Genomic DNA, 26085 nt, shown 5'->3' with positions numbered 1-26085 from the left:
GATGACCGGTCCGACCCACAGGTCATCTGTTACTGATGACCGGTCCGACCCACCGGTCATCTGTTACTGATGACTGGTCCGGTCACCGGTCAGTACTACCGTTCACCGGTCAATACTACCAACTGGTCACCAGACACCGGTCAATATGCACCGATCATTAACCGGTCAACAGTTGCCAGTCACCGGTCAACAATCAGAAACAGACGTTCTTCTTCATCGGATTATTCCACTTCTTCGTCGTCAAATGCACATTCGTCGTCAACTAGTTCCGATTATAGAGGTAGACGTAGGACACGCTCTTATTCATCGAGCAGTCCTCATTCCCGTCATCGTTATGATCATGATAGATCATCTCGATCATCACGGAAACGATACTCGAGGAGACGTTATTCCCGTTGTAGCCGTTCTAGCTCTCCACGACGTAGTTCTAGATCTCGGCATCACAGGAATAAAGGTAGTAGACAAGTTTCACGGAAGCATTGTCGTTCCGACTTTCATGACCGGTCACATTACTATCCTTTTTCTGATGTCTCCATACCCTATGCACCAGTTTCCAGTGTGATGTCAACACATGTTGCAGTGACTGATCCGATTTCACAGCCCTTCAATTCTGGTGTTCATCTCACCACAACGGCTGTTTTGTCTGCACCAAGGGTATCTACTACTATTTCTTGTCGGAAACCCCCGGCTGCTACTCTGTCTATGCGTGACACATGGGTTCAAGATTCCTTTGGAAATTATGTACCTATCACTTCTGATAATTCACCGTCTATTTCCGGTTTTAATTATCAGTGTGTTGACTTTAAGGATAGTCATTCTTCGTTACCGGAGAATCATCATTTGTTGCAAGATAATCCTCCTATCATTCCTACCACGGTTTCAATGGATTCTTTGCACACCTCTGGCGTTGTTGATAGTGAGCATGAATTGGATGCAGATAATGATACTAATCAGTATTTAGCACCCATTCATCAGATGTACAAGCTTATGTTCCAGACTCTTGGTGAAGAGTATTGTTCACAACCTGTGGAGGTGTCGGCTAATTCGACCATATCGGTCACTGAGCAGTTGGTTCGTACATTTGATCCTAACAGGGTTACTAAGGCGAGTTCCCGCCTTGATACATGTCTTCGCTTGGTGCTTCAGTTTTATCTGTGTTTCAGTCGTTGGAATCAATCAATAAAACGATTCCTAAACAAGGAGAGATATGGAGAGTACCTAAAGATTTCTCCAAATCAAAAACTCAGGAACGTACTCGAAGCTATAAGCCTCCAGTACCTGATCAGAATTCTGGTTTAGATTTCTCTAAATTACCTATTCAGATCCTGACATGAATAAACTGTTGCTTACCATACCTAGTTCTTCAACATCGGTTTCGGTTCCTTATTCCATCTTAGAACAATGGGAAGGAAGAGAGTGAAGAGCATTAGGTCTATCTAACCAAATAGACTTAATGCTGGCAACTATCTTGCGCCTTGTTTGTGATTGGTCAGATTTGGTTCTGGATGAACTTCAGGATTTATTGCTACATTTATCCCGAACGACATTAAACCTTTTATATAATGCTGCTTCTTCAATGTCGGAGATGTTAAGGATTCGTAGAGATCTAATCCTTTCGTCTTTACCTTAAGATTTTCTATTAGAGCCAGGTATGAATTCGGTCAGGGCAGCACCTCTCTCATCAGGATTTCTTTTCGGTGGAAAGATACAAGAAGCACTCACAACTGATAAAGATGATCAACTTCATGCTTCTCTTGCAAGAAATAACTCTGGACAACGCCAAGGGGCCTTTAAGCGACTGGCTTCTTGACCACCGGCAGGTCCAGTAGTTAAGAAGGATAAGAGGACTAATCTTTTCTCTAAAAAACCTTCCTGGAATCCTGGGTCAGGTTCTTATAGATCTACTCCAAGTAAAAGACCATCTTTTTCTCAGAGGTCCTCTGTTAGGAACCCTGCTAAAAAGAACAAACCTCAGCTAGATAAGAGGAATTCCAAACCTCCTGGCGGCAGGGGCAGGCCTCCTTCTTATCAGCCCTAGGAAACAACCCTTTCTACCACCATCTCCACCAATGCGGGAAATACCAGAAGGGGCCAGACTTCTAAATTTTTCAAATTGATGGCTTCAAATAACTTCGGACGCTTGGGTTCATTCTCTTGTTATAAAAGGCCTGACTTTTCAATTCGAGAACATACCTCCTCTTTCACACGTCCCCATAGAACTGGTATCTCGCATCCTCATATTCCAGAGTCCATTCGTGTTCTTCTGGAAAAACAGGCGGTAGAAAGGGTACAAGATCCATATTCTCCAGGATTTTACAGTCGTCTTTTTCATGTTCAAAAGAAAAATGGTTCCTGGAGACCAGTAATAGACTTAAAAGCCTTCAACATGTTTCTACTCAAACCAACTTTCAAAATGGAGACTCCGTCCTTCATATGGGACTCCATCAAACCTCTGCACTGGGGGGTGTCCTTGGACTTGGAAGATGCATACTTCCATGTTCCTATACATCCCAACTATCGGAAGTACCTGCGATAAGCCTTTCAAGGCCAGGTTAACCAGTTCCGAGGGATGCCGTTTGGGTTGGCAACGGCTCCACTAGTCTTTACCAAGCTAATGGCTGTGGTCGGAGCACACCTCCGGGTGCAGGGTATCCTTCTACTCCAATATTACCACGACTAGCTGTTACACCAGCTCGATCGTCAATTGCTTCTGCGTCACCTAGAATTCTCTTGGAAGGAACTCCTATCCTTGGGACTCCTTCTAAATGCAGACAAGTCAGATCTCATTCCTTCTCAAGATTTCACTTTCGTTGGAATGAATTTTTTGACTCATGCCAATCGGGTCAGAGTTTCACGTCAACGTATATCAGACCTTTTGCTGAAAGTCAAATGGGTTTTGTCCCAATCTCATATGACAGCTCAAGAATTCCTCTCTCAACGGTATCCTGAGCTCAGTAGCAGACTTTGTGCAGTTGGGACGTCTGTTCCTTCGTCCTCTCAGCGTGTTGGAAATGGTCTCCGGAAAATCTGTTTACAAAGATTCCAATTTGTCCAGAATAAGTACCCCATCTTCAGTGGTGGCTAGACGAGGACAATCTCTTGGCAGGAATACCCCTTCTTCATCCGCAACCTTCTTTATTCCTAATTACGGATGCGAGCAAGGAAGGGTGGGGTGCTCATCTGGAACCACTCAGTCTGATAATTTCAGGGTCGTGGTCTCATCAGGAGTCACAGCTACATATCAACAATCTAGAAATGCAAGCAGTTTTTCTAGCAGTATCTCATTTCCAGTCACGTCTTCGAGAATCGTGTGTGATGGTGTCAACAGACAACACGTCAGTTGTGACTTACATCCAGGCACAGGGGGGAACACATTCTCACTCCCTGTATCTGGAAACCAAGGAATTACTTGTTCTCTGCAAGACGCTCAATATTTCTCTTCTGGTTTTTCTCGCAAACACCAGTTACTTCTATCAGAGTGGACACTTCATCAGGAAGTGAGAAGGAGAAGTGAAATTCATGCTCTTTCTATCGACGATAGTCCTCTTCGTTTTGATTCCTCAGATAAATATGTGATGTTGTTATGTCAGCCAGGATTCCTTTGCCAAGAATCAACTCCCCTCTATGGCTTCTAAACTCTTTAAACATCCAAGTCTTTCTTATACTTGTGGACATGAAGATGATGATAGACTTATTTGCCCTGTCAGGGCGTTAAAATTCTATCTTAAAAGAGTAAAGTCTAGGTTCTTGGAAAATATAACAAGAACCTCCCGCCACAGCTACAAAATCAGTTAGGGATAGCAGGTATGTATTTACGATATTAAAACGAATTTTTCTAAAATAAAATTAATTTTAATTATTAAATACTTACCTGCTATTGGTAAGTCCCACCTCCCAACCCGGCTCATTGTTTTATATTTTCATAATTAATTTGAAAAGGAAGATGAGTTACGGTTCTTGATTTCCGGTTAGGTTACATTATACTATGTTTAACTTGATCTGTTTTCAGTAGGAGAGGTGGCCGAATTCCGGCACTTGAAGATTTCTGGAGTAGCTAACCCACCTTGAAAAGGTATAGCTAGGGATAGCAGGTAAGTATTTAATAATTAAAATGAATTTTATTTTAGAAAAATTTGTAATTTAAACATACTGTTAATGTTTTAGTTTTCTCAGATTGCAAAATATTAGCAATATAAAACTCAATATAGGATCTGTTTTGTTTTGAGATTTTCTAAGTGTTTCATAAACATATGTTCAATAACTGACCTACAATATTGTGGACAAAATGTATTTTAAATTGGTTTGTTAAATGAATGCTTATAAAGTCCTCGATGGTTTATGTCTAGCTCTGTGCTATGTCTACTATAAGATTGCTTTTGTAGTTTTATCACACGCATTTTATTCTTTATAATGTATTTCAAAACTCACTTTCAAACATCATAAATTATTTGTCTTCTTTAAATGGTCCAATTTTCCTGTTTTCTATTGATGCAGTTGCTGTAAGTTGCCTGTATTTGGTTTCAGATTTGTGTGAGGTGTCCGTTTGACTATGGGATCATGGATGGACTCATGTTGCTGCTCTGTGAAATGCTTGTACAGGTAAGAAACTTTTCAGAATGACAGCAATGCAAAGTAAACATACTCTGATTTTTTTTTACAGTCGAATGTAACAACCCTTGGCCATATGTTTTTATATCCTGAGATACAAAATGAAAGGGGGTTTACTGTAATCAATATGAATGTCTGTCTGCCTGTCAGTCTGTTCATCAGCCTGTCTGCTCTTCGACTGATATTTGTGCTGAGAAGTTCAACTTTACTTTTCAGCAAACAACATTCCTACTTGCTTGGATTTTCCTTGTGTGCATGTAGTTCTGCATGTGTGATTTTTAGCTCGGCTGTTTTTGGAGAAGACCTGAGGTATTATCATAGCCAGCTCGCCGTCCACCCGCGTCGTGCTAAAACTTTGACATTTTGCTCTAAAATCAAAGTGCAACCACCTACAACTTTGAAACTTCATAATGTAGATGCACCTTGATGAGTTCTACATGCCACACCCATTTTTGGGTCACTAGGTCAAAAGGTCAAGGTCACTGTGAACTTAAAAAAAATAAAAATCCAAGCTTTCATTTATTCACAAATGCACCCGCAGCCCAGCGTTGGCACCCATTATACGGTGCTCTTGTTATGTCTTACATTAATAAAATACAAAATGTATGCCCCTTTTTTGCTCAACTTAGATAAATGTGCTCATGGTTAGCTTTAGTGATCGCCTTTTGTCCGTCGTGCGTTGTGTGGTGTCAACCTTGTTAACACTCTAGAGGCCACATTTTTGTTATTGGGTCTTCATGAAATTTGGTAAGATGATTTGATCAAAATGATGTCTTGGACGAGTTGGGAAATGGTTCTGGTTGGTTGAAAAACATTGCCGCCAAGGGGCAGGCATTTTTTCTAATATGGCTATAGTAAAACCTTGTTAACACTCTAGAGGCCACATTTATTGTCTGATCATCATGAAACTTGATCAGAATATTTGTTGAAATTATATCTTGGAAGAGTTTGAAAATGGTTTGAGTTGCTTGAAAAATATTACTGCCAGGGGGCAGGGCATTTTTCCTTATATGGCTAAAGTAAAACCTTGATGACCCTCTAGAGGCAACATTTATTGTCCGATCTTCATGAAAATTGGTGAGAAGATTTAAATCAATGATACCTTGGACGATTTCAAAAATAGTTAAGGTTGCTTGAAAAACAAGGCCGCTGGGGGAAGGGCATTTTTCCTTATATGGCTATAGTAAAACTTTGTTAACACTTTTGAGGCCACATTTATTGTCCGATGTTCATGAGTTTTGGTCAGAAGATTTATTAAAATGATATATTGGACGAGTTAGAAAGTGGTTCCAGTTAATTGAAAATACATAGCCTCCTAGGAGCAGGGCATTTTTTGTTAAAAAACTTGTTAACACTCTTTAAGTCACATTTATTTTCCGATCTTTATGCAACTTGGTCAGAACATTTGTTCTAATGATATCTTGCATCAGTTTGACAATGGTTCTGGTCTGTTGAAAAACATGGCTGCCAGGGGGCGGGGCATTTTTCCCTATAAGGTTATAATAAAACCTTGTTAATACTCCAATGGCCACATTTATTGTCCCATCATCATGAAACTTAGTCATAAGATTTGTCCAAATATCTTAAATAAGTTCCAAAGTGATTCTAGTTTCTTAAAAAAAACATGGCTGCCAGGGGGCGGGGCATTTTTCCTTATATGGCGATAAATGGCTATAGAAAAACCTTGTTAACACTTTAGAGGCCACAATGTTTGATCTTCATGAAACTTGGTCAGAAGATTTGTCCCACTGATATCTTGGACGAGTTGGAAAATGGTTCCTTTTGGTGGAAAAACATTGCCGCCAAGGGTAAGGGCATTTTTCCTTATATTGCTATGTAAAAACTTGTTATGTCCCCGTAAGGTTGGCATTGTCCCCGGTAGGGTGGCATATAGCAGTTGAACTGTCTGTCTGTGTGTCCGTCCGAAAACTTTTACATTGGCCATAACTTTTGCAATATTGAAGATATCAACTTGATATTTTGCATGCATGTGTATCTCATGGAGCTGCACATTTTGAGTGGTTAAAGGTCAAGGTCATCCTTCAAGGTCAAAAGTAAAAAAATACAATCAAAGGGAATAATAAGCTTTAAAAGGGAGATAATTTCTAAACCTGCCAAATGATATATTGAAATTTTATTTCAAAGCGGCGCATTAGGGGGCATTGTGTTTCTCACAAACACATCTCTTGTGAACAACTTAAAACGTTCACGTTCATTTTCCAATCTTCATGAAACTTGGTCAGAACATTTGTTTTAATGATATGGATGAGATGAAATTTATCATTTTATGGCCATATTAAAATCTTGTTAGCACTCTATAAGTTACATTTATAGTTTACTCTTCATAAAACTTGGTCAGAAATTTTGTTCAAATGATATCTTGGGCTGCACAGAACAGGTCAGTTCCTTTGTAACTCAGATGAGCAACTTTGGTCCTTTCAGGCCCTCTGGATAACAATTTATCAGGAACAAAAGTTTAAATACTTAAAAATTAGATATAGTTTGCCTTTTAATGTCTTTTATGCCTGTATGACATTCTGGTCTGGAGAATGGTTAAATCAAATATAAAACCGATGTCTTCCTGTTTTATTGTTTTTCAGCTACGAAACAAAATTTTCATATGACTATTTTAAGTCCTTGATGCCAATATGATTCAATGCCATTTCCTTTGAACGTCAAATAATTGTCAGTTTGCCCATTTAACCCTTGACATGCGTATTTTTTGCTCATCTGAGCACAACATGCTCATGGTGAGCTTTTGTGATCGCCTATTGTCCGTTATGCGTTGTGAATTGTGCGGCGTCAACATTTGCCTTGTTAACTCTCTAGAGGGCATATTTATTGTCCAATCTTCATGAAATTTGGTCAGAAGATTGGTCTTAATGATATCTTGGATGAGTTCGAAAATGGTTACGTTTGCTTGAAAAACATGGCTGCCAAGGGATGGGGCATTTTTCCTTATATGGCTATAGTAAAATCTTGTTAACACTCTAGAGGCCACATATATTGTCTGATCTTCATGAAACTTGGTCAGAAGATTCATCCTAATAATATCTTGGATGGGTTCGAAAATGAAGCTGGTTGGTTGAAAAACATGGCCACCAGGGGGCGGGTCATTTTTCCTTATATGGCTTTTGTAAAACCTTGTTAACACTCTAGAGGTCCCATCTATTTTCCGATCATCATGAAACTTGGTCAGAAGATTTGTCCCAATGATATCTTGGATGAGTTCAAAAATGGTTTTGGTTGCTTAAAAAACATGGCCACCAGGGGGCGGGGCATTTTTCCTTATATGGCTATATATGGCCATAGTAAAACCTGGTTAACACTCTAGAGGCCAATATTTTTATTGTCCAGTCTTCATGAAAATTGGTCAGAAGATTGGTCTTAATGATATCTTGGATCAGTTTCAAAATAATTATGTTTGCTTGAAAAACATGGCCTCCAAGGGCCCGCCCCTTGTTAACACTCTAGAGGCCACATTTATTTTCCGATCTTCATGAAACTTGGTCAGAAGATTTGTCCGAATAATATCTTGTTATCTCAGGGGAGCGACTTTGGGCCTTTCAGGCCCTCTTGTTACACATTTGTAGTCCCTAGAATGTTAAATTTAATTAAAGGCCTTTTTTACTAGATCATAGTATTAAAGGTTTCAGTTCCAATGCTTGGATACTGATGAGCAGCAAACAGCATAAAACCTGAACAGACTGAGAGTTACTCGCTGGCTGTTCTGGTTTTATGCTGTTTGCACATAACCATTTGCGCTTGGCCTCTGAGTGGGAAAGGGTAAAAGCAATAATGACATTACAAACATTATTTCCAACAACACTATTACCCTCTATTTGCCACACACAGGCTGATGCGCCCGTGGCCCAGCTGTACATTGAGACAGGTATCTGGGGTACACTGTGGCACCGTGTGGCACAGGCTTTACAGGTCATGAACCCTGACACAGACATGCCCATCCATGACATTGAGAGTGACGCAGAGGCGCAAAAGGGGTTCAGAGACCCGGACTGGTCCCTTGTATCACCGCAGGGACTCATGGCTGTACTGCAAATGTCAGTCACTGTCTTCACTAAGGTAGGCAAGGTTTCAGGCAAAGTCTCCAAATGTATTCTGATTCAAATCAGGCAATTTCCTATTTTCCTATTTTCCTATTAATGACAGAAACGTGTCCACTTAATACAGCTAACCCAGAAAAAGTATGAGTAGGTTTACTGTCAGAAGTGATATGATTTAAATACTTGTGGAAACTGAACTGGTTAAAGGAGCAAAATAAGCAAAATCGAACAGGTACTTTATTATACGTATATCCTTTTTTAGGAAAATTTAAGCTTTTGTTATTTAATTGCTTTGCATCTTCACTAAAAACTAAAAATACAACAGTTTGAGTTGATAGGTGAGATGCTGGATGTTATATTTAGACAAGCACAACCTTATTTTGCCCATTCATAATTATCATGTTTTACAGATCAGTTTATTAGTTTTTACTATTTGCTATTCTTTGTGACTTCTGATACATATATGGTGAACACTGATATCTTGTGTCTGTATTCCACAGGAGACTCAGCAGTGCATACCCAACCTTGCCGTTCCAGACAGCATCATTATGCTTACCCTCATTCATCTGCTCCGAAAAGAATTCCTGCAATCACTTAGTAAAGGGTTAGTATTAAATTTTTAACAGCCTGTTGATAACGGTATAAACTTGTGAACTCTTCTAGTTTTAATATTTACTTATTTGACATACTCTTTCATACAGTTGATGCTTTCATATTGACCAAGTCTTTCTTATTCAGAATTTTAAGCTTGAAATGTGCCGGCCTTGTGTATATACAGAATGTTAGGGGCAATGGTTCTGTGTGATTTACTGGCTTTGTTTGTAGCCTGATCCATTGGTTGTATTTTCAATGTTAAATGGTTGTGGTAAAAACAAGTATCTCGCTTTATCAATCTTGTTTATTGCTATGTAACAATAAGTATGAATTGTTAAAAAATAAAATAAATGGAATCTTCTTGTCAACAATTTTGCAGTAATTCCTCCCAGTCCAAATCTCTGCATATGATAGGCGAATTTGTAAAAGACACACCTTCATCATAGCATTCTTACAAAATTGTTGCGCTTGTTCTCACTCATCCAGACCCATTCTCTGCTGTATGCTGCAGTTTCAGTGTAGAGGGTCCTCAGCTGACCGTGGACCTTATACTGGAGGTCACCCAGATATGCTGCTTCCCATTCGCTGTTGACGCCAGTGAAGACTTGCTAGGAGAAATACAGGTGTACGTAAAGTTAGGAGAAATACAGGTGTAAGTAAAGTTAGAATAAATACAGGAGTAAGTAAGGCTAGGATAAATACAGGTGTAAGTAAAGTTAGAACAAATACAGGAGTAAGTAAAGCTATGAGAAATACAGGTGTTAGTAAATGTAGAACAAATACAGGAGTAAGTGAAGCTAGGAGAAATACAGGTGTAAGTAAAGTAAGAACAAATACAGGAGTAAGTAAAGCTAGGAGAAATACAGGTGTAAGTAAAGTTAGAACAAATACAGGAGTAAGTAAAGCTAGGAGAAATACAGGTGTAAGTAAAGTTAGAACAAATACAGGAGTAAGTTAAGCTAGGAGAAATACAGGTGTAAATAAAGTTAGAACAAGTACAGGAGTAAGTAAAGCTAGGAGAAATACAGGTGTAAGTAAAGTTAGGAGAAATAAAGGAGTAAGTAAAGTTACGAGAAATACAGGAGTAAGTAAAGCTAGGAGAAATACAGGAGTAAGTAAAACTAGGATAAATACAGATGTAAGTGAAGCTAGGAGAGATACAGGTATAAGTAAAGCTAGGAGAAATACAGGAGTAAGTAAAGCTAGGAGAATTATGGGTTTAAGTAAAGCTATGAGAAATACAGGTGTAATTAAAGCTAGGAGAAATACAGGAGTAAGTCAAGCTAGGAGAAATACAGGAGTAAGTCAAGCTAGGAGAAATACAGATGTAAGTCAAGCTAGGAGAAATACAGATGTTAGTAAAGCTAGGAGAAATACAGGTGTAAGTAAAGCTTGGGGAAATACAGGTGTAAGGAAAGCCAGGAGAAATACATGTGTAAGTAAAGCTAGGAGAAATACAGATGTAAGTAACCTGATGAAGCACTGTACTCCAATGTTTGTGTCATGTAGTTGAAGATATGTTTTGTAAGGATAACTTAAATGTCAAGAAAATAGGGTAGGTTTAGTATTATAATTATATACATCAACAGCGCATACATCTGGTGGAGATGGTGTTTGTGGTTGTGGGGTGGGGGGATTAATGTTATATATTAAAATATATATAACGTATTAGGGGGCTAACTATATTAGTTCCAGTTAAGTGTCTGAATACTATTTTCCCCAGTATTCAAATCCTATGCCCCTGTTCTGCAGGTGTTTTCACTCCCATGAGCTGATGCCTAAGCTGATGTTTGCGTGTCAGAAGTATCTGAAGGAAGAACAGCTGGAGACGCCAGTCGGCCTCATTACGCGCCTTGTGCTCAGTAACAACATATTTGTGGATCAGTTCTGCACTGCTGTTAAAGATCTCAAAGTCAGTCCCTTACACATGAACCATCTTTTAAGAGAATCGTCTGAACATTGGTTGGAGTAAATTTGAATAGATTTTTTTTTAGCTCACCTGTCACAAAGTGACATGGTGAGCTTATGTGACCGTGTGATGTCCGGCGTGTGTGCGTGCGTGTGTGCGTGCCTCCGTCAACAATTTGTTTGTGTAGACAGTAGAGGTCACAGTTTTCATCCAATCTTTATGAAATTTGGTCAGAATGTTCATCTTGATGAAATCTGGGTTGGGATTGTATTTGGGTCATCTGGGGTCAAAAACTAGGTCACTAGGTCAAAAACTAGGTCACATAATAGGTTAAATAATAGAAAAACCTGTGTAGACAATAGAGGTCTAAGTTTTCATCCAATCTTTATGAAAATTGGTCAGAATGTTTATTTTGATAAAATCTGGGGTCAAAAACTTGGTCACTAGGTCAAAAACTAGGTCAAATAATAGAAAAACCTTGTATAGACAGTAGAGGCCACAGTTTTCATCCAATCTTTATGAAATTTGGTCAGAATGTTTATCTTGATGAAATCTGGGTTGGGTTTGTATTTGGGTCATCTGGGGTCAAAAACTAGGTCACCAGGTCAAAAACTTGGTAAAATAATAGAAAAACCTTGTGTAGACAGTAGAGGTCACAGTTTTCATCCAATCTTTATGAAATTTGGTCAGAATGTTTATCTTTATAAAATCAGGGTTGGGATTGTGTTTGGGTCATCTGATATGAAGCATGGAATCTAAAACATAACATTAACAGTTTTATAAAATAATACAATAGCAAACAACGAGGATAATATTCATCTTTTTAGAGTGCAAAATATAGAACATTACGACAACAATACTCATTATATTACTTTCAATGGCAAACATTAACGCAGGGGAGGTTATCCAGTACACTGAAAGTACGGGTTACAGTAAACTATCTACCGAACAGTTACATCAGTTACACACGGAATGAGCGGCAGTACACATTTCCGAGGTAGGTTTTTGGTGGAAGCAAACCGTCTTTGTGTTCATTTTAACTCTCAACAACGCCTCAACCGTTTTTACACCAACAAAAACAAAAGGACAAAAGAAGTCTATGGATGCTTTACTCGAATTATTTTTCTCTAATGTTAATAATCATATTTTGTTTTCTTCTTATATACACAGATTAAACTGAATTGTGAATTGTCAGGCGCTGTATTGGGGTAGTGACAAACTGTCATGAATAACAACACGTTGTTTTTATTACAATAACACAAGACAAGATGGGTACCACTTTTACTGTTTGTTGCAATGGTTTTTTAAGCATGTATCAATGCGCAGTTTGTTACTTGTCAATTGTCGCGGCTTAATTGGAGTAGGGTCAAACTGTCATGCATAGCACCTCGTGTTTTTTATCTTAATTGGAGTAGGGTCAAACTGTCATGCATAGCACCTCGTTGTTTTTATTACAATTACACCCAATTAAACTAGACAGGATGGGTATCACTTATTGGACTGTTTGTTGCGATTTTGGTATATTGCACATTCAGATTATCCCGCTATTTATGAACTAAACATTGAATGTAAAAGACTCATTAATGACGTAGAGTTAATTTTCCAAAACAATTGTTTTGTAAACCGTTTCAAACAAATACAAAAATAAACACATTTTCAACATTTATTTCATTATAATACAACTATCGATAGCAATAAGCGAACACTATCTTGAAGACCACCATGGTGTGAATGCCTGATGAAATCAATAATTAGCCAATAAATCGCTGATAAGGTGTCATAAACAACACTGGTACACACGATAAGTAGAATCGGATTGTTAATTGGGGGCAATAAAGGGATTGGCGGGGGTAAGTGTTAGCGAAACAGAGCTTGAATAGCGAATTTTATTGGGAACCTATAGACCTTACATCGTTTTTTACAAATGTCGGGACAAATCGTCTCATATCGGGACGGCGGGACAAAGGTCCCAAAAGCGGGACTGTCCCGCCGAGATCGGGACGTATGGCATGTATGGCATATCTGTAATGTTCATAAAATTAAACCAACATGCCACCTACTTGTGTAGATAAATTGAATATTTATATGATATTTGAGTCCTGCAAAACAAAGTTAGTGCCAGAAGTATAACAGCTGTTGTGCAGCATGAACCAATGTACATGTTTACATCGTACATGCTGTAATGTTGCCTGCTGTTTCATGAACCAGTCATGTACATACCCTACATGGTGTAGTGTTGCCTGCTGTTTCATGAACCAGTCATGTACATGTATACATCCTACATGGTGTAGTGTTGCCTGCTGTTTTATGAATCAGTCATGTACATGTACATACCCCACATGGTGTAATGTTGCCTGTTATTTCATGAACCAGTCATGTACATACCCTAAATGGTGTAATGTTGCCTGCTATTTCATGAACCAGTCATGTACATGTACATACCCTACATGGTGTAATGTTGCCTGCTATTTCATGAACCAGTAATGTACATGTACATACCCTACATGATATAGTGTTGCCTGCTGTTTCATGAACCAGTCATGTACATGTACATAACCTACATGATGTAGTGTTGCCTGCTGTTTCAGTACATTCCATTCCTGTGCAGCTGTGTTGCTCCATCCAGCCCTGTTTCCATGGTGTGTGACACTGTCTCACTGTGCAACCATCTTGTACGCATCTCTGCTCAGCATATCACATTGGTCAAGGCCGTTATACAATCAAACAAAGGTAATGTTACACTAAATCAAGCATCCTATTTGCCATTGCTGTTCTATGTGAATTGTGCACAGAAAAAAAAAATATTTTATAACATATTTGAAAACTTTACCTATACAGGGATTGGTTGAAATAATGCAATCATAGTTGTATCACCTGACATTTATTTGATTTTTAAGGATTTAATGTGTTGTGCTTACAGTCTTGGTGTCTTTAGTCCTTAATCTTTGTATGCCAGTTTTCAATTATAATTTCCTGATTTTTTTAATTTTTGAAAAGGAAAAGCATATTTTAAAACTGTCATTATAGAACTGTACACATGTTAAAACATGTGCTAAGCTTGTAATTATCAATGAATGTAAAAATTTCCCCGTACACAAAATTGGGGATTGCACAACATGATGTTGATAGAAATGAAATAAGCCTTGCTCTGGAAAAACAGGGCTAAATGGATATGCAGAAAGTGTGAAAGATTAGCCTACGCAGTTTGCACAGGCTTATCGGGGAAGATATTTTGCACCTTATCTGGATTTTCTTTAAACAAAAAATCCCTTAAAAGCGTAAAATGTCGTCCTTGATTTGCCTGACTACACAGGCTAATTTGGGATGACACTTACCGCATGTCCATTAAGACCTATTATTACCCATGTGCTGCAGGTGAGCCAGACAAGCTGTGTGCTCTGATTGGTCACCACTCAGCCTCCGTGAAGTCCCGCACATGCAGTCTCCTAGGCAACCTGATGAAGCACAATGCTCAGATGTACACATTCCTCAAGCAGAAAGACAAGCTCTTTGATGGGCTCATTGTCTGCCTCAAGGATGAGGATCAGAATGTCCGCAAGGTCAGTGGAGGTCACAATGTCTTGGACAGATGATGATAATGTGATAGGTCTTTTGTTGTATAAAAATTAAAAGTAATGTTCTTGTGTTGTGCATCGTTTTCATACTATTACTATTTGATGTTATTGTAAATAATACTGAACAATAATGATCATGTTTTGTTATTTGTTCATAAGTTTTCATCAAACTTACGAAAAAGAATTTGATCTCAAAAAGTATTGTTAAAAAATTAAGGAAATCAGTAAATACCAGTAATATTTATCAACTTATTTTTAAATTCTTAATTAGTTACCAAGTGTCTGGAAATACAGTTTGATGGACAAGTAAAACTTGTGCGAGACCTTCATGTGTGGAATCATGTCTTCTGCTTGTTCCACAGGGTGCCAGCTATGCGGTGGGTAATGCTGCATTCCACAATGACCTGCTCTACCAGAATCTGCGCCCTGCCATTGCACAGCTGGTAGAACTCCTCAAGGACCCTGTCTCCAAGACCAGAATCAATGCTGCATGTAAGTAGTGCTTGGTGAACATCTCAAGGACCCTGTCTCCAAGACCAGAATCAATGCTGCATGTAAGTAGTGCTTGGTGAACATCCCTGTCTCCAAGACCAGAATCAATGCTGCTTGTAAGTAGTGCTTGGTGAACATCCCTGTCTCCGAGACCAGAATCAATGCTGCATGTTAGTAGTGCTTGGTGAGCTGGTAGAACTCCTCAAGGACCCTGTCTCCGAGACCAGAATCAATGCTGCATGTTAGTAGTGCTTGGTGAACATAGGAGTCTCATGTAAGTAGTGCTTGGTGAACATATGAGCCTCATGTAAGTAGTGCTTGGTGAACATATGAGCCTCATGTAAGTAGTGCTTGGTGAACATATGAGCCTCATGTAAGTAGTGCTTGGTGAACATATGAGCCTCATGTAAGTAGTGCTTGGTGAACATATGAGTCTCATGTAAGTAGTTCTTGGTGAACATATTAGCCTCATGTAAGTAGTGCTTGGTGAACATATTAGCCTCATGTAAATAGTGCTTGGTGAACATATGAGCCTCATGTAAGTAGTTCTTGGTGAACATATTAGCCTCATGTAAGTAGTGCTTGGTGAACATATTAGCCTCATGTAAGTAGTGCTTGGTGAACATATTAGCTTCATGTAAGTAGTGCTTGGTGAACATATTAGCCTCATGTAAGTAGTTCTTGGTGAACATATGAGCATCATGTAAGTAGTTCTTGGTGAACATATTAGCCTCATGTAAGTAGTGCTTGGTGAACATATTAGCCTCATGTAAGTAGTTCTTGGTGAACATATGAGCCTCATGTAAGTAGTGCTTGGTGAACATATGAGTCTCATGTAAGTAGTGCTTGGTGAACATATGAGCCTCATGTAAGTAGTGCTTGGTGAACATATGAGTCTCATGTAAGTAGTTCTTGGTGAACATATGAGTCTCATGTAAGTAGTGCTTGGTGAACATATGAGCCTCATGTAAGTAGTGCTTGGTGAACATATGAGTCTCATGTAAGTAGTTCTTGGTGAACTTATTAGCCTCATGTAAGTAGTGCTTGGTGAACATATGAGCCTCATGTAAGTAGTGCTTGGTGAACATATGAGTCTCATGTAAGTAGTTCTTGGTGAACATATGAGCCTCATGTAAGTAGTTCTTGGTGAACATATTAGCCTCATGTAAGTAGTGCTTGGTGAACATATGAGCCTCATGTAAGTAGTTCTTGGTGAACATATTAGCCTCATGTAAGTAGTGCTTGGTGAACATATGAGTCTCATGTAAGTAGTGCTTGGTGAACATATGAGCCTCATGTAAGTAGTGCTTGGTGAACATATGAGCCTCATGTAAGTAGTTCTTGGTGAACTTATTAGCCTCATGTAAGTAGTGCTTGGTGAACATATGAGCCTCATGTAAGTAGTGCTTGGTGAACATATGAGCCTCATGTAAGTAGTGCTTGGTGAACATATGAGCCTCATGTAAGTAGTTCTTGGTGAACATATTAGCCTCATGTAAGTAGTGCTTGGTGAACATATGAGTCTCATGTAAGTAGTGCTTGGTGAACATATGAGCCTCATGTAAGTAGTTCTTGGTGAACATATTAGCCTCATGTAAGTAGTTCTTGGTGAACATTTTAGCCTCATGTAAGTAGTGCTTGGTGAACATATGAGCCTCATGTAAGTAGTGCTTGGTGAACATATTAGCCTCATGTAAGTAGTTCTTGGTGAACATATGAGCCTCATGTAAGTAGTGCTTGGTGAACATATGAGCCTCATGTAAGTAGTTCTTGGTGAACCTATTAGCCTCATGTAAGTAGTTCTTGGTGAACATATTAGCCTCATGTAAGTAGTGCTTGGTGAACATATGAGCCTCATGTAAGTAGTGCTTGGTGAACATATGAGCCTCATGTAAGTAGTGCTTGATGAACATATGAGCCTCATTCTGAGGTAATTTGGCCTTCATGCATGTACATAAAGAAGAGTCACCGATAAGGATGTTGAGTTGGTACATGATAACCAGGGATCACACTTTCCACGTAGACTGGATTTTCGTTTAGAATAGACTTTCTTGAAACAAAAATTCCATGAAAGTGGAAAATGTCATCCCTGATAAGCCAGTGGGGAGACTTTAGATCATGTATTTCTTACTTGTTCTGATGTAATAATCCCTACCTCTGAGGAATTTTGTAAGTTACTCTGCTCTTAGTGCTGGGTTACTGATAAGATTGGAAAAGCATTAGTAAGTTCACAATTTTCATGCAAATTGTCTTTGGACAACACTGCCGACTCTGGACAACACAACCAGGCTTTGCATATTATTAGGGGTGCAACATAACTTGCGAAGGAATGTTTCATGAACTTAGTTAACTAACTGCTGTATTTGACTGAAATACTGTTGAAAAAAGGCAAACAATCCAAGTGCACATACAAAAAAAGTAATAAAAGTTTCTAGCATGTGTTTTTATCCCCGCCAAATTTGTTTTTGGAGGGGATATAGTAATAGTCTCTGTCCGTCTGCCTGTCTGTCTTTCCGACTGAAACTTTGTCCAGAGCATAACTCCAAATCTATTCAATTGATTTACTTTAAACTAAGAATATAAACAGATGGCAACTAGGAGAAGTGCAGTGACCAAGAACCATAACTCTATGTACCTTAGTTTTTGAATTATCTGCCTTTATATAATTTCAAAGTAAATTATTGTCCGGAGCATAACTCTAAATCTACTTAAGGGATTTACTTGAAACTTGAAATATAAACAGATGGCAAGTAGGAGAAGTGCAGTGACTACGAACCATAACTCTTTCGGCCTTAGTTTTTTAATAATCTCCCTTTATTTTATTTTTTATTTTTTTATTTATTTATATTTTATTTATTTATAATTTTAAATTATAATTAATTTAATTTCATAGTAAATATTTTAGCTTTTCAGGTGTCATGTTTTACAAGTATTATTCTACTCTCTAAAACAAATGTCATACAAGCAAACACATTTCGGTGGGGATTTGGCACTACTGTGACTTGTTATGATTACATCAGCCACTATTGTATTGGAATTTGAAATACAAGATCACTATGTCAATAACATTTTCAGATTGATGGTGTAATACACAACAAACATACTCTCTCTTTTAGGTGCTCTTGGAAACCTTGGTCTTCATTCCAATCTGTTGTGTCCGCAAATCAAAAAGAGCAAAGTTGTTCAAAGGTAATGTCCTATGTTGTCACTTCGAATATGGTACATGTAGACCGACATGATCCATTTTTCTTACCGACTGAACAGCATAAATATATTTATACAGTAGATCATTTACAGGTAATATCAGTAATTACCTTTGTTATAAACACATACAGATTCTTTGTGAACAAGAAAACTTTTCAAGCGTACGTGTCCTTTAATATGATGTTATTGGTTAATTAAAACTGAAGATTCACAGGCATGGTGGTTCCTTAGCTCATACAAATATTTAGATAAATGCATACCTTGAGGGCATGAGATCAGTTGCAGTTGGGTTATGTTTCAGCCTAGTGTACACTGCTTGCCATGACAATCAGCCGAGTGTTCAGATCAGCTGTCTCCTTGCACTACGCACACTCTCTAAGCAAGACGATCTCCGTAAAGTTAGTATGCTTATTACTCTAAATTTGCGGGCATGTAGTTTTCAGACACTCACTTCCTAAGCCAAAATAATTATTGTTTCTGACTCCTGACTCTTAATTTTTGGACACTTGCATTTTATCAGAAATCAACCTATTTGCGTTCATTCGGTGAAACATCACACATGTTTATTACAATATGATCATGGTCATAAACCTGGCCGACAAGAAGAGAAGTCATTGGACCATTAATTTTGCATTGTTTACGTTGATGGATTTGTATGACAATAGACAATAGCTTCGCCCAAGAATTAAAGAAGTCATCATAGAAAGGAAACAATAAGTTCTGATTAATGCATTAACGCTTTTCTGTGTAAATCGGTTTAGGAATAATTGTTTGATGTATATTAGAACAAAATATAAAATACATTAGGTATATTGTCAGTGTGTCTCAAAATGTTTTGGACAATGTATTTTGGGAATTTTTCTGAGAATCTAAAAAAAATATATAAAAAAATCTTTATTTTTTGAGTGTACGAAAAACTTGGAGTATTCATGGTACACTTGTCAATAGCAACTAATATTTGATGGCTTAAACCAAACCATTAAAAATTTAATACTGAAAACTGCATGTTTAGAAAAGATACATTCTGTTATATATAATTTTTTGTTCAATCTTCTTTTACATACTCATTTATGCAAATGTGTTATAAACATAAAATGATACTTTGATATTAAATTGTTGACATCTAATAGTTACAAAATGTCAAATATTACTGACCAGTGCTAGGTTCTCAGTACCTTCACTACCAATACCATTTGCCATTCATAATTTGGTAATAAAATGGCCTTATCAGTTAACATACATTATTTATATTCAGGAAATGTCATTATCAAAGACAGTAGACAAGCTCTCAGAGTTGACCTCCATGACCCCTAGAGCTTCGTCAGCGACTCCAAGGTCAACACCAAGGTCAAACAGTGTGTTGTCATCGAGCCTTCAGAGTAGTAGGGGTCATACAAGCTCTAGTGCTGTCCTCAGTCATTGCAATAAACTCATCAGTATGCTTCAGGGAAATGAGACTTGATATGTGATATAATGCTTGTGTAGTATGTGTGAAATACAGGCGTGAAATAATGGCCATGTACCACAGGTAAATCATAATTGAATTGTGATGTACTGAACTATCTGTGTAAAGCATCAGAATTAGACTTTGAAACGTGACATATTGGCTCTTGAGTACATAGATACCAGACTTGAATCTCTGAATAATGACTTTGTAAGACAGTAAGAAAAAACTTGAATTGTTATGATATATGCTGTGTTATAAACTGACTGAAAATTCGAATGGAAAAATAATGACACAGTAGCGCATGAAAATCTCAATATCATGATCATAATGCTAAGAAAAATTTAACAAACAATCTAAATGGATTGTGTAGCTGCTTTCTCGTGTCACATTGGAATAGTGGTAATAAAGATCATGGCCTGTCAATAAGGATTTCAAGCATTCATCGTCGTCCTAAAACACCATATTGTAGTGGTTATCCTCCAAACTATGTCACAAGGAGTTTGTTTAGTGTTCATGTTTCATGCAGACAATATTTGGCCAGTAGAACATGAACTCAATCAAAGTGCATGCTACAATTTAAATGCTTACAGAACTTCTTCCTAAGCTTTACAAAGTACATGCATTACTGTTTACCAAAGTCTCATGTATGCATACAAAGAACATGTATTTGTTCAACTCAGACACAGACTCTATTATGAGACGGATATGAAACGGGACCGTATCGGCAAATAGCTTGTCGATACTTTGTCACGTGACCGGTAGCTATCGATTAGCGTACATCGAAGCGCCGAGGTTATACATTTTGATGTACAGACTCACGTCTTTTTTATGTCCCCCACCCACTATAGTGGGGGACATATTGTTTTTGCCCTGTCTGTTGGTTTGTACGTTGGTCTGTTTGCTCCAACTTTAACATTTGCAATAACTTTTTCAATATTCAAGATAGCAACTTGATATTTGGCATGCATTTGTATCTCATGGAGCTGCACATTTTGAGTGGTGAGAGGTCAAGGTCATCCTTCAAGGTCAGAGGTCAAATATATGTGGCCAAAATCGCTCATTTTATGAATACTTTTGCAATATTGAAGATAGCAACTTGATATTTGGCATGCATGTGTATCTCATGGAGCCGTACATTTTTAGTGGTGAAAGGTCAAGGTCATCCTTCAAGGTCAGAGATCAAATATATGTGGCCAAAATCACTCATTTTATGAATACTTTGGTAATATTGAAGATACCAACTTGATATTTGGCATGCATGTGTATCTCATGGAGCCGCACATTTTGAGTGGTGAAAGGTCAAGGTCATTCTTCAAGGTCAAAGGTCAAACAAAAAAAACGAAAATTCAAAGCAGCGCAGAAGGGGACATAGTGTTTCTGACAAAAACATTTTTATTTCAGAAAGTGTTGGTATCTTAATCAAATTATATCCTTCCCAGAACATTATAAGAATGAAACTATTAAACAGAAAAGCTCACAAATACCTGTTGAAACAAGTTTTTATTTGTTTTGTGTAGAAATTAAATGCTTTTGCCAGCCCCATGGTTTAAATTAGAGAAAAAGCAGCCCTAATGATCATTATTTTTATTTATCGTCGTGACAGTTTGTCCCCGTGTTACTTAAGGTTCATGTAGAGGCTTCAGTTTGAAAAATGTGGGACCCCTAGCATTGACCTCAAATTTAACTTAACGAAGAGTGCCACATTGAAAATGTATACATATTTGCTTAAAAGGATGGTTTTCCTTCAAACTGCTACCAATTTTGTGCAGCAACGTATCATACCATCGACAAAATCAATCAAAATACAAAGCAATTTTAACACAAAAATAGACATTATTTTCAAAAATCTGAATGATGTTTATTCAACGTATTTCGGCGGAAAATTATATAACTATTTAATAATATCGACATTGATGAGGGCAAGTTACGCTTAAATAGTAAAAAATGTTTACATATCTAGAAATATCAAAACTCGAACACATGTCATTTCATGACGATGGGGGCAGCCATTTTTAAATTAATAAAATCGAAAGAAACATGCTAAAAACTCGCTCATCGCCTAATTGACATTCCAAACGATTGACGATGACAAATGCATTGAATTGTAAACTTTCCGTTGATGTGTGCAAACTGCATGATCAGACCTCATAAACACTCCAAAAAATAACTTTGTAAGAGGCATTTCACCAATGTTCACAATTGTTGTCGAATCACATGCACTTGTATTATTGCGCACAAAATAGTACGCTTACAGACTGACAGAAAGATCGATACCAAACTCCGTTCAATTCATCACGGTATACTATTTTATTGATAATATATAACAATAATTCGCGTCAACAACCTAAATGTAAAAATAATTCTTTTAAACGGAGTTTTTAATAACGAAAGTGAAAACAACGGAAGTCGGATGGATATTATATGAGATGCACTTCGGCTCCAGAAAAACAACACAAGTACACTAAAAAAAGACGTGTGGTGGGGAATTTTCAGCTAGAAAATATTTGAAATGGGGTAAGTGATTATATCTCTGTGTGATCATTTTTGTTATTAAGCGCGATCTCTTCCTGATTAATGTTAACAGTTGCTTTACTAGTCGCGTCCCAACTGTCAAAATAATAATGTGTTTTCTCAGGTACGTGTATACTCATACCACGTTTTCTTACTACTTCGCGTGATTCCGACCGATTTGTAATGCACGTTTTTCTACGGAGCACAGCGAGTGCCACGCTTTCAAAATGGGTAGAAGGAATCGATATACAAATGTATAAAAAGATTCGGTTTGCCAAAAGGAACACATTATTCAAAACGGTACAAGGACAGTAGTTGTTGAGGAAGAAAGAAAAAACATAATACCTAGCTGTGTATTTCTATGTAAAACTATGCTTTCTAGAGTCGTCTGCACAAAACTCATAAAATCTTGTTATTGATTAGCAATATCTCCTTTTATCACAATGATTTCTACCCAGCCAAACTTATTTCTTTATATTTATTTACAATTTTATATGTCGTCTGCAATATCTTTCAATTTGAGATGGTTTAAAATTTTCCATTTGGTTATAGCAAAATTGTTAAGCCCTTGAAATAGAATGGTGACTCTTATTATCCACCATACCTGGATTTTTAAAAAGTAGTTCAGTTTAGTTATTTTAAGAACTTTGTCTGCATCCAAAAAAATGCAGTTGAATAATAACTCATTTGTTGTTTTCCGACAATAAATTTCTGTGAAATGTTGCTAACTTGACCTTGTATATGTATATAGCTTTGTATTTATTCATCTTACGGTCGTGCATATCCTTCCTAACTTTAGATTGAAATTTTGTAAATGAGTAAAAATGTATTGGTTTTAAACAAAAATATGAATAAAGCAAAAAAATATTGAATGTCAAAAAAGTGTTTATGTTATGCTATCCGTCTTTACCTTTAAAATGATATATAGTTTGACCATATTGTACCACATTGAATGAAGAAAAACCAAATCAAAGTTTTAATGAATTTCATCCCTCCCATGAACCGTAAGGTTCATCATAGGGGGGATAAAATTCATTAAAACTTCGCTTTATTGGCTCCGCTTAAAGCTGCGTTTTACGCTCGAATATTACAGTGAATACCACTGGTATTATGATATTATAGTAACGAATTGTGGAAATGGAACGTTTAAAGGCTGATTTAAAATATGCATAGATAAGTTTTTATGATTTTAATTTATGTTTGTAAATGCTGGAAAGAGGTGGAAAATATTCCTCTGATAATGGCACTAGACAAGTCCTCGTTAATAATTGACCGGAATCAATGGGGAGGTAACCGCTGCGAGAACGCTATGACGTTCCATCTATTTATAGTATATGGATATCACTACTTAACATTCTAAAAATAACCCAATATTATATTGAGTTTATTTTAGAAAATACCTCATCTATAAAATTTATTGGTTACACTGACAGCAGAGCTATAAATAGGTTCGTCTACAAATAAATACTGGTGAAAAGTTGTGCAATATTAAAAGGTTGGAAACGACGCGTTGAAATGTATGTATTTCGTTCTTCTGGACATGTTTGATATTTACAGAAGCCCTATATTGTTATTTAAATATTTTATTTTAATACCCTTAATATAGTTTGTAAATGTAAACATATCGAATTCCGAAATTATTTCTCAAATATCATATAAGTATATACTATCGATCTTCTTATATTGCATAAAAATAAAGGAATCTAGCAGCTTTTTATTATAATTCTTAGCTTCATTTATAAAGTTGTTGTATATATGCCTTGTTGTTGTAAAGAAACTTGTTAAATGATTTTAGTCACGCTCATTGTTTTACGGCATGTAATTTCATGAATATGGTAACGGGGTATTCTGCCAAGTTCTTCGGACAGAGTACTCTTTTAATTCATGTATGTTCTATTCAATGTTTCATGCAGGACCCCATGATGATCTGCTAATCAGATACCCGGATCGACTATTGAGAACATTAATGATTACACAACCGCTACACAGGAATCACAAAACCAGCAACATGCACCAACAACACCGGACGCGACGACACCATCATCGTCATCAGCACCAGAATCATCAACAAGAAAGCCATGACGATATTATTCAGCACCAAAGTTCGAATTCAGTGCAAACACCGGAAAAGACTTCCATTAACCGGCCATGCCGACAGGTTTTCAGCCGCTGGCCTTCTCGCGGTTTCTCCTGCTGTCAGCCTCCAAAACAAGAAAAGGCCAAACCGACGGCGCTCCTTGAATACTGGGAACTACCGGAAATGCGGGCCTAAGCAGGTAGATTTTCACAGCACCAACATCAATTATCATGATCATTATCAGCATTCACCATGCAACATATATTTCGGTGAGAACTTTTGTGTACGACTTAACCAGTGGTTTAAATTCCTTACGTGCGTTGAGGATATCAGAAATGGTGGTATCGTAATGTGTGATTTCACGCCCAACAAGAGCTTGTCAGCTATGACGCTTTCTGACGACGCTGTCAAAATACGAGACGTCCCAAACGCCGGCGGATCTTCCGTCGGCTCGGAGGTTCTGTCCTTCGAAGTTCTGCAGAAATGCTTCAAAGCGAAATTGCTGAAGGTATGAATCAATATAAAATATATGTGTAGGGATGTATATGCTAATTACCCGGTATGTTTCCGGGAAAAAGAAGTTATACATGTTTGGAGTTATTTGTTCTTTGTTGAAGTTAAGTTAAAAATTATCAACCTAAAGTCGCCATGCTCCTAGATTCGACGTGAAGCCATTTCACTCGCCTTTAACTCGTACTGAGTATCCGTTGAAGTTGGGTCTTCAATAGTTTTGAATGATACTTATGTTTTCAATATTAAAACCTGTTTTACTTCCATTAACGACTGTAACATTAATCACGCACCTGCATTACAGACGGAAATGGAGGTCGAGTATTTCCCGGAGGGGGGCTCCATTACCGACTACGTGTGCGTGGTGTTCGGCACAAAATTGGGCGTGTCCGTGACCCGAGCCCGTAACTACTGGGGCAGGGATTTCACTTCCGAGCAGGCGGCCCATCTCTTGAACAAGAAACTAAGAGGTAAGGTATACAAGTTTTGCAATCAAGGCAGTCGTCCTTATTATCATATTTGGAGGTTGTTTATAATATGTATTTGGATGTGTGATTGACAACAGAAAGGCAGAATGACTCAAATAATACCCTGATTGTACTAAATAATACACTGATCGTTAGTCCAAGTCGGATCTCTATAAATTTTCACTAAGTCTAAAAATGCTGTGAGTTATCGTATGTAACGATACAAATGTCAACGGCCAAGATATATCAATTATCACCGCGCGCACAAGAACACATGTTCCCTTTTAAAAAGTTTTCTTACGGTGCGTTTTTGCCATAATGATATTCAAAGCGACCTTAACAGAAACATGTTGTTTTGTCAGGAATCAATCAGTCCAGTCGGAACTCTCTGGAGAATTGGAACAAGCAGGTGCTCCATGTGTGGTCCGCAAACCGTGACGTCACAAACGTGCTCGTGCAGGCATTTCACACGCTAGAACCGGAAGTGAAGTCAAACACGGTCGTTCTGATTACCAACACCACGACCTCTTGCGATTTCATTTATCTAAATGGGTGAACATGCGAAAAGAAAACTAAAAGATTCCAGCAAAACAAAGTACAGATGTCTGGCGAAGTGTTTGCAGACTG

The 26085-nt window shown here is 37.7% G+C and overlaps 2 protein-coding genes across 4 annotated transcripts in view; both read left to right on the top strand.

Annotated features, from left to right (window-relative positions):
- Positions 1-21374, top strand: part of LOC127854850 (serine/threonine-protein kinase 36-like) — an 84717-nt gene extending 63343 nt beyond the window's left edge. For all 3 annotated transcript variants that reach the window (XM_052389916.1, XM_052389917.1, XM_052389922.1), the window contains 11 exons: positions 4525-4599; positions 8464-8691; positions 9173-9276; positions 9778-9891; positions 11019-11178; positions 13764-13905; positions 14551-14735; positions 15113-15242; positions 18359-18431; positions 18748-18844; positions 19702-21374. In XM_052389916.1, coding sequence (XP_052245876.1) covers positions 4525-4599; positions 8464-8691; positions 9173-9276; positions 9778-9891; positions 11019-11178; positions 13764-13905; positions 14551-14735; positions 15113-15242; positions 18359-18431; positions 18748-18844; positions 19702-19908 — 1515 coding nt within the window. In that variant the 3' untranslated portion in view covers positions 19909-21374. The remainder of the gene's footprint in view (positions 1-4524; positions 4600-8463; positions 8692-9172; positions 9277-9777; positions 9892-11018; positions 11179-13763; positions 13906-14550; positions 14736-15112; positions 15243-18358; positions 18432-18747; positions 18845-19701) is intronic.
- Positions 21375-23831: 2457 nt separating this feature from the next.
- On the top strand, positions 23832-26085 carry LOC127854989 (AAC-rich mRNA clone AAC4 protein-like). Its single transcript, XM_052390210.1, has 4 exons — positions 23832-23921; positions 24318-24989; positions 25296-25461; positions 25821-26085. Exons 2-4 carry the CDS (start codon positions 24483-24485, stop codon positions 26012-26014), a joined length of 867 nt encoding a protein of 288 aa, XP_052246170.1. The 5' UTR covers positions 23832-23921; positions 24318-24482; the 3' UTR covers positions 26015-26085.

The sequence above is a fragment of the Dreissena polymorpha genome, chromosome 1, assembly GCF_020536995.1.
Source record: "Dreissena polymorpha isolate Duluth1 chromosome 1, UMN_Dpol_1.0, whole genome shotgun sequence".
Classification (NCBI taxonomy): domain Eukaryota; kingdom Metazoa; phylum Mollusca; class Bivalvia; order Myida; family Dreissenidae; genus Dreissena; species Dreissena polymorpha.
The sequence above is the reverse complement of the archived record's forward strand: the minus strand, read 5'-3'. Positions and strand labels throughout refer to the sequence as shown.

Bases quoted from the DNA above. Each gene is read 5' to 3' on its own strand.
- LOC127854989 (XM_052390210.1), top strand. From the start codon at position 24,483: ATGACGATATTATTCAGCACCAAAGTTCGAATTCAGTGCAAACACCGG. The intron at 24,990-25,295 runs GTATGAATCAAT...CCTGCATTACAG, and splicing joins TCAAAGCGAAATTGCTGAAG to ACGGAAATGGAGGTCGAGTA. The intron at 25,462-25,820 runs GTAAGGTATACA...TTGTTTTGTCAG, and splicing joins CTTGAACAAGAAACTAAGAG to GAATCAATCAGTCCAGTCGG.